General features: G+C 34.4%; 1 protein-coding gene across 1 annotated transcript in view; it reads left to right on the top strand.

Annotated features, from left to right (window-relative positions):
* The first annotated feature begins 5,476 nt into the window (after nt 1-5,476).
* Nucleotides 5,477-9,557, top strand: part of LOC147810992 (uncharacterized) — a 75,117-nt gene continuing 71,036 nt past the window's right edge. The window contains exons 1-3 of the mRNA XM_087162185.1: nt 5,477-6,589; nt 6,654-7,714; nt 7,799-9,056. Of these exons, the coding sequence (XP_087018311.1) occupies nt 5,477-6,589; nt 6,654-7,714; nt 7,799-8,606 (2,982 nt within the window). The 3' untranslated portion in view covers nt 8,607-9,056. The remainder of the gene's footprint in view (nt 6,590-6,653; nt 7,715-7,798; nt 9,057-9,557) is intronic.

Here is a 9,557-nt window from a genome sequence, read left to right as displayed (position 1 = left end):
TTATTTAAGTAACAGAATAGTGAGTACTTACCATTAATTCTTTTCCATATTTTATGCATTTGATCAGTGACCTTTTGACATAAAAAGTAAATCATTATATCATTTTCTTATAATTCAATTAAAATATACTTTTTTTTAGTTTTTACTTAAATTAACCCTAGAAAGAAAATTTTTAAATCAGTATCAATCTCGCTAATTATTGGACTTGGAGGAGCATCGATTAAAAACATACTTACTTTTATATATCCCTTATTTATGTAACAATATAAAGAGAAATAACATTTTTATTAAAATGCATAAAATTTCGTTACTACAGCAATTCACAATAGCGAGCGGTATTTTCGCTACAGTGGCCAGACGTTAAAAGCAAATACATCTTTGGTAATGCTAAAATAGCAATAATTATAAATTTAACAATAATAGATAACTTTAGAAAGATTAATTTTCTGGCCTAGTCCTCCGATGCTATAACGTTTGCGTTTTTCAAGAATTTATCTGACTTAAAGGAATACAAAATAATAAAATATAAATGAAGGTTCAATAAATTTCTTTAAATAATGTGAATCTGGAAAAGCTGGAAAACATCACTTATGTTATATAAACAGAATCGTCTGTGGGTTAATTTTTATGAATGACTAATTGAATGGCAAACTTTATCTCATTAGAAACAGAAAAACTGTAACCAAATTTGAGTTGAAGAGTTTAAAAAAAAAAAATAGAAATCCTCAAAGTAAGAAAAGTAATAGAAAGTAGAATATTCTCAGTGGTGGACGGATCGTGGGTTTGAATACCTTTGCCGTCGGGCTAACCGTGGGAGGTTTTCGCTGTTTTCTTCTCCATGTAACCCGAATGTGGGTTAGTTCCATCAAAAAGTCTTCCAAGAAGGCTAGTGTGCCCCAATACTTGATCCAGTAGTTCCTTGTCTCCTGGGTTGGGTTTCAGATTATAAGAATACGGAACATTGATAGGCGTAAACTCAGACTTGGGCCAGCTGTTCAACATCGGCTATGAAATAAAATAAAACTCATATAAATAAAAATTAGCATTTTATTACAATGATCTCAAATATGCATACCTCTGGAAAATGTAAAAATCGAGTTTCTGAAAATTCAATGCATGTTTTTCCGCCTACCAGACTGTGTAGGGGTCAGGTAACTAGTCTGTCATTAGAAAGGCTCTGGGTTTGAATCCTGGACAAGGCATGGGTGATCTGTTCTTACTGTGGGAACAAGTGTGGCCCACCTAATATGGTGCCCCTGAAAAAGTGACCAACAAATCTGCCCTAATATGTCTAAATTGACGAAATGTCAACCCAGATGGGTATTAGAAAAAAATTTCTGTTTTTCCTGAAAAATATATAAATTTTTCTGACACAATAATAAATAATATTAATAATGTAGGTTTTTAAAGAATTATTTAATTAAGAGAAATTAGAATTGTTTCCTTGAGTTTATGGATTTTCTTCTAGCAACCGATTCAAAACCTTGAACATTCATGCGTTAAGTAATTTATGCGTATTATGCAAATATCTAAATAGTTACTTTTTTAAGCAATTGAAGTAGAAAAGTTACAGCGAATTTTTAAATTCTTATCACGTCTTATTGGAAACCAACCTCAAAAAGTAGATTTTTAGAACAACTTATTAAATGTAGAAAAATTTATGAATGGAGAAAATTTCTTGAAATTTCATTTTTTAGCGAGAAAAAAATTCTTTAAAGATGTAAAAGCTGGTACGAAATAACAAAACTTGATTAAAAAACTGCCGATAAAGTTATGATATTAAGTTCTTATAAAAAGTATTATCTATTCACTTAAAATAATTAACAATAAAAAGCTCTATCATTATGAATCTATCTGCGATTTTTAATTAATTCTGACTCTATAATTCTCAGGCTACAAAAACAGGAAGTAACAGTTAAATGATTAATAACACATTATCAAAATCATTGTTTAACTACTCACATTTTTTTAAGAAATATTTTAATGAAATTAGCATGAGACATACTAATCCTCGTAATTAGTAGTAAAGTCAGGTTACTGGTAATAAATTACTAAGAAAAATAGGTCGCGTTAGTTGTTAGACTAATATATCATGTAATATACGTCACTTATAATTAATATTGTTAGAGTTAAATGGAAACTAAATTCACGATAGGTTATTAAAATCCCCTGATGTGATTCTAATTATTTATTTATTAATAGCTAAATTACTTCGTTTCATTTGTATTTTATTTCATTTAGTTATTTTATATCCAAAGTTTTTTTTTAAATTTCTATTTCACATTTTTCTTATTTTACTTTTTTTTACTATTTTAGCGAGCACTGGGAAAAAAGGTATGATTAAAACTACCAGGATATGATAAAATTTACCGCATTGGTATATTGGTCTTAGTTAATTTTTACCGAAGCGCTTCGGTAATGATTTTGGTAAAATTAACAATAAAATATGGTTTCATAATGTGTGATACCTTAGCATGGCAAAAAAATCATTTATTTGGTTAAATTTAGTTTTCAGTTTTATATTTTTTACTAAATATGCGTTAGTAAGAAATATAATTTTGAAAAACAAATTTCTGGTAATAAGTTACTTTTAAAAACCAGCGGTAAAAACTTCCTAATGAACGGTTTAAATATTTTAATTCTTTTAGCCAGAATTTTACTTGTTTTTTTAAGATAAATTTAATTACCATACAGTACGGTGTTTTAAACAGAATTTATTTCTGTATGTCTAAGTTCAGACACACTTCTAAGACGAAGTATCTCGTCCAAATCTACAGGAATTTTCGGATATGATACTCTTAAAGGCATCAGATCTAAAAACCAGGAATCAGGTCGGGATCAGAACCTGGAACTGTAGATAAATCTAGTACCTAATCAAAATGGACATGGAATTCAGTGATAATATTTATAATAAAAATTGTGAAATTTAATTTTAGTTAAAAGTGTTTTAAACATCTGAGAAAAGACAAAATCTTTTTTGAATTGAAATACCTGATCTTGCATTAAAATACTGTAACTGTTAATTAAAACCTACATGTAACGAGCCCTCACCCCCAGATGTCATCCCCCCTCAGCCGAGAAAACTATCCCCAGATGGCGCCGCTGGCGCATCAGAAGTAATAACTTTTTATTTTTCAAAAACTTAAAAACAGCAGATGTAATGTAACTAGAGACGCGCCATGCAGCGTTAATACCTAACTCAATGTTTTCATCACTTTATAATCATCATTTACCATTTCATGTAAATTCATCTTCATCTATTTGTAATTAAAACCAATAAAGGTTTATGAATCATCAAATTGGCGGTCTAAAGGTAAGTGGAACATTTTCCACTATTCATATAGAAAGCAAGAATTCATTTAGATTGAACATTAGACCGAACAGGGACCGCCATTAAGAGATTTCTTGTTTATTTTCGATTAGATAGAAAGTATCAGAGATCCTCGATATTTTAAAAACAGAAGTAATTAGCCGAGAAAAAGCCACGGCCTTGAGTTCGTCTATAACACGAGTTTCAGAATGTTCCCCTTTCCCCTCCTCAAAGCGTAGCAGTGAAGTCGAGAATTCGAATAAACAAAATAAGAATCGCATATCAACGGCGTCAGGTTTATTGAATGAATCGAGTAATAAGAAAAATAAATGTATTTCTTGCGGTAACGATAGACATAATTTATGGGATTGTGATGAATTTAAAATTAAAGAAATAAATGAGAAAAGGGATATTTTAAAGAGAAGCGGTTGTTGCTTTATTTGTTTTCGCTTTGGCCATACGGCTAAAAAATGCAGGAGTTTTGTAAAATGCGATATTTGTTTTAGACGTCATTATACATTTATGTGTCCGGAAAAGAAAACAGATAGTCAAGTGGAAAGTACGGTTTTGTCGAATGAAACTTGTAATCCGGAAGTATTAATGCAAACGTTAGCAATTCGCTTAATAAACGGACAAAAAGAAATAGTTATACGCGGATTGATAGACACGGGGTCCCAAAAGTCGTATCTTTTAAAAGAAACAATAAATAAAATAGGTCACAAACCAATAGGGCAGGAAAACTTATATCATAGTCTTTTCGGTGGATTGCAAAGAACTAATCAGCATTATAAATACAGAATTTTTTTGAGCGATTTAAATCGGGATTATTTTTGTAACTTTAAAGTTTATGATCAGGAAAAAATTTGTACAGAAATTCCTAAAATAAGAGACGACTCGTGGATAAAAGAAGCGAATAAGTTAGGAATTAAATTTTGCGATTATAAAAACATGGAAGGGTCGAATTCAGAAACTAAAGAAATTGATTTACTTATCGGAGCCGACGTTTGCGGTAAACTTTTCACAAGTATTATTAAATCGGTTTCAGAAAATTTAATTGCATTCGAAACGCGATTAGGTTGGACACTTATGGGTAAAACTCGTGATCCTGAAAACAGTAATAGTACCAACACAGTCAGGGCCGGCTTATGCATGTCGCGGCCCCTAGGCAATGCTCGTCTCAGCCCCACCCCCTACCGTCTTCTAACTTCCTAATATATTTTTTCGCTAACACAACACTTTATTCATAATTACGCTGTTTTTTACTACATAGGTATATTATCACATTATTCAATAAAAATATTGAATCAAACGAAAAGAATATAAGTAATTAATATATGCATTTAAAAAAATCATACAATAAGCTTAAATATTAACTCTTCTAACTTTTTTTGTTACAAAATCATTCAAGACATCCTGAAAGTTAACCTTTTCCAATACATCATTTTCAATTGCCATTATGGCCAATGAATTTAAACGGTTTTGAGACATAGTTGAACGAAGACAGTTTTTAATTAATTTCACTTTGGAAAAGTTTCGTTTTTCAAGCATGTTGTGTTTAAAAAGCTGCTCTTGCTGTATAGTCATCTGATTAGTCGGCGTTAAAATTACCGCGATAAAATTGCTTGCGATTATATTACTGCGTTATATATGAACTAACTACCATAATATTAATATCTAATTTGGATGCGTTCAGAAATGTACTAAAATAGCGTCGATGTAATGTACAGAGCAAGACAATCGTCATTGAAATTTCGAATTAAATTTTTACTGTTTAAGAAACATTTTATTTTATTTTATAACCGTCGTTGAACAGCCGACCCAATTTCATGGGTTTACGACTACTTACGTTCAACTCCGTAGCCTTGTAATTTTGAACCAATCCAGAAGACAAGGAAACTCCTGGATCAGTACCCCCAGAGGTGTTGATTTGTTGTGGGAACATGGAGGACTTTGAGACTCGACAGATTTAACGTGCATCAGTCACCATTTGCTACACGGGGAATCTTCGGCCGGCGAGGATCGAACCCACGACCTCTTGGATATGGGCCCAGCGCCCTACCGACCAGGCTATCCCGGCCTGTTTAAGAAACATTGTCAATTTTTTTTCTCTGTAGCACAGGGCCCCTGAACGTGGCGGGGCCCCTAGGCAGTTGCCTACAGTGCCTAATGGATAAAACGGCCCTGAACACAGTTTTGTCCCTTCATGTGGCTCAGGCTAAAATTTCGGATCTCTGGAAACGGGATACGTTAGGAATATTAGATCCAGGTGAAAAAGAATCAAGAGAAGAAGTTGCAAAAGCTACCGAAGACCATTTTAATCACAACATAAAGGTACTCGAAGATGGGAGATATGAAGTGAGCCTTCCATGGATCTTAAATCACCCTTTTTTGCCTAATTATAGAAGTGTTGCTGAAAGAAGATTGAAGAACTGCGTTGAGTCCCTAAAGAAATCAGAAATATTAGAAGATTATGAAGCAGTATTTAAAGAATGGCTACGAGAGGGAATTATCGAAGAGGTTAGCCCATACGATACAGCCACCAATGAACATTTTTTGCCACACCGAGCTGTGATAAAAGAAAATTCTACTACCAAGATCAGACCCGTTTTTGATGGTTCGACCAAAATAAAAAATTTCCCCTCTATCGATAATTGTCTTGAAAAAGGACCTAATCTTGTGGAGCTCATTCCTACAGTGATCAACAGATTTAGATTAAAAAAGATTGGAGTCATTGCAGATATTCGAAAAGCTTTCTTACAGATCCAACTGAGTGAAGCTGATAGACTTTTCCTAAGATTTCTATGGTGTGAAAATGGAGACCTTTCGAAGATCAAAATTTACCAACATAGAAGAGTGGTGTTTGGCTTGACTTGTAGTCCGTATTTATTAGGAGCCACTCTACGGTACCATTTGAAGAAAGCGCCAGAATCAATGCTGGAAACGGCAGTTAAATTAGAAGAATCATTTTATGTAGATAATTGCTTAACCAGTGTTGAAGATAGAGAACATTTGCACAAATTTATGACTGAATCGCAGTATGTATTGAAGAGAGCTGAATTCGATCTAAGAGGGTGGGAGCATAGTATCCTGAATTCACAAGAAGTAGCCATCCCTGAAGAAGAAAGAAAAGTACCAGTTTTGGGACTGATTTGGAAGTTAAGTACTGATTCATTGACTTTGGACTTAAAGGAAACATCACAGGCCTCTGAGACTTTAACCAAACGAAAAATCCTGTCTGAGGTTCACAAAGTATTCGACCCCATTGGTTACACGTGTCCAGTAACATTAATACCGAAGATCGTGCTTCAGGAGTGCTGGAAGCTAAAATGCACTTGGGATGCAGAATTACCATCTTCTATTAGAAAAACGTTTGAAAAATGGCAAAAAACAACTAAGTCAATTGAAGGATATAACCATTCCGAGATGTCTCTTGGACAATCCTGAAGGTTCGAGAAATTTAAGTTTACATATTTTTTGTGATGCGAGCAAGGTAGCTTATGCTACATGCATATTCCTGAGAAGCCAAAACGAAGACTCGACATCATGTCAGCTCATTCAAGCTCGATCTCGAGTAGCTCCTCTAAAACCCGTCACAATACCCAGACTTGAACTTTTATCCTGTACAATTGGAGCTAGACTGGCATATGGAGTTAAATCAGACTTAAGACTTGAAAATATTCCAACATTTTTCTGGTCAGATTCAGTAAATGCTCTCTTTTGGATAAAAAGGAATGAAAATTGGACCCCTTTTGTTTACAACAGAGTCCAAGAAATCAGATCTCTCAGTTTGCCAGAAGAATGGAATTATGTTCCCGGAACTCTTAATCCAGCTGATCTTCCCTCACGAGGATGTTCTGCAGAGCATCTTAAGCAATCTAAATGTCGGGAGGGCCCTATGTGGCTGAAAGAGCCACCTCAGCTCTGGCCGAAAGATATTGTCGATCCAGATTTGGACATTATCAACGCTGAAAGAAGAAAAACGGTAGTGACTTCAACAAATTTATTCAAAGGACAAATTCCGTTATATGATACTTTAACATCATATCGAAAAATGATAAGGGTAACTGCTTGGATTTACAGATTTTATAGAAACATCAAGAGTGCTACGAATGAACGAAACTTCGAGAAACAGCTGACTATTGAAGAAATGAAAGACGCTGAAATGGTTATTATGAAGTACGTGCAGAACAGATGCCTAGCAGAAGAAACCAAGCCTTGCTATACTTCTTTACAAACTATAACGGATGATGAAGGCCTTATACGAGTCAGAGCAAGAATAGCCATGAGGCAGGATTTGAGAACATTTAAGTATCCTATTGTTCTACCATCTGACCATAATGTCACTCACTGCCTTATACTTGATAAACACAAAGAACTAAATCATGCCGGAACTCAAATTGTAATGTCAGTTCTAAGAGAACAATATTGGATCCTCAGATGCAGAAAAACTGTTCAACGAGTGATTAAAAAATTTGTCATTTGCTAAAGGTTTAGCGCTCGTCCTACAGAAGTCCTAAGTGGTCCTCTACCTGAAGATCGTGTACGAGAAGCATTGATTTTCGAGGTCATTGGAGTGGATTTGTGCGGACCACTCTTTTTGAAGGATGGAAGCAAGAGTTGGATCGTGCTGTTCACCTGTGCGGTTTTCCGAGCCATTCATGTTGAATTAGTAACTTCACTTTCCACGGATAGCTTTCTGTTGGCATTTAGAAGGTTTATAACACGACGAGGAAGACCCGCAACGTTTTTCTCTGACAACGGCACAAATCTGACTCGAGCGGCTGCAGATCTGAAATCAGTAGACTTCGAAAAACTAAAAGAGTTTGCTACTTCGAAAAAGATTCACTGGAAGTTCAATCCTCCCTCTGCACCCTGGTGGGGTGGATTTTTTGAAAGAATGATTGGAATGCTAAAATCAATTTTACGAAAAGTCTTTGGAAGAGCAAACCTTCTCTATGAAGAGCTATACACAGTCATTTGTGATGTTGAAAGCATCATAAATTCCAGACCACTTACGTACATCTCAGAAGATCTAGAGGACCTGATACCATTAACACCTGCCATGTTTTTGCACGAACTTAAAGAATCTGGAGTACCAGATATTGATCTAATTGATGCCACAAGGATGAAAAAACGATTTGCCTATCGTCAAAAAATTCGAGAGGACTTAAGAAAACGTTTCCGAATTGAATATTTTGGACAACTTAAGGATTTTGCCCGTAAAAAGAAAGACTCTCAAGTTAAAGAAGGAGAAATCGTTCTCATAGGGGACGATAACAACAAACGCATCAATTGACTTTTGGGCAAAATAGAAGCGCTTTACCCCGGCAAAGATGGAAAAACAAGAGTGGTGCGCGTAAAAACTCGGCATGGATCATACTTACGACCATGTCGAAAACTTTATAGACTTGAATTGCCTAATTGAGTTTCGTCATGACATTCGTCGTCCAAAACTCAAGGTGGGAGGATGTAACGAGCCCTCACCCCCAGATGTCATCCCCCCTCAGCCGAGAAAACTATCCCCAGATGGCGCCGCTGGCGCATCAGAAGTAATAACTTTTTATTTTTCAAAAACTTAAAAACAGTAGATGTAATGTAACTAGAGACGCGCCATGCAGCGCTAATACCTAACTCAATGTTTACATCACTTTATAATCATCATTTACCATTTCATGTAAATTCATCTTCATCTATTTGTAATTAAAACCAATAAAGGTTTATGAATCATCAAATTGGCGGTCTAAAGGTAAGTGGAACATTTTCCACTATTCATATAGAAAACAAGAATTCATTTAGATTGAACACTACAAATATGCTTGCATATAAAAATTAAAAGAAAAAATTAAATCATCAGCAAATACTTTTAAATAACAATCAAAAACGAAGTTCGTTTGTCTATGAAAATAGTGACAGATTAAATAGTGACAGATTGATTAGTGAGAAAATAGACTATGAAAATAGTGACAGATTGAAAAAATAATCAAAATTTTCCTATTCTACTAACCTTGTTATGTTACGGCAATTCGGAGACATCCTGAAAATTTTAGTAGCTTTGTAGATTGTTTCAGAAATTTAGAATATGAATTGCCATTATACTTTGCTTCTTCAAATGGCCATAGGAAACTTAGAAACTTGCTCTTTGGGTGCCCCTTCCAATTAAACATTCGTATAAAATTAAAAAACCTCAACTGTGAAGTATTGGCTTTCGAAGACGGCTTATAAAAATTACTCTCGCGGTTGTCAATTT

The sequence above is a fragment of the Parasteatoda tepidariorum genome, chromosome 4, assembly GCF_982258835.1.
Source record: "Parasteatoda tepidariorum strain Cologne lab strain chromosome 4, Ptep-v5.0, whole genome shotgun sequence".
Taxonomy (NCBI): Eukaryota; Metazoa; Arthropoda; class Arachnida; order Araneae; family Theridiidae; genus Parasteatoda; species Parasteatoda tepidariorum.
The sequence above is the reverse complement of the archived record's forward strand: the minus strand, read 5'-3'. Positions and strand labels throughout refer to the sequence as shown.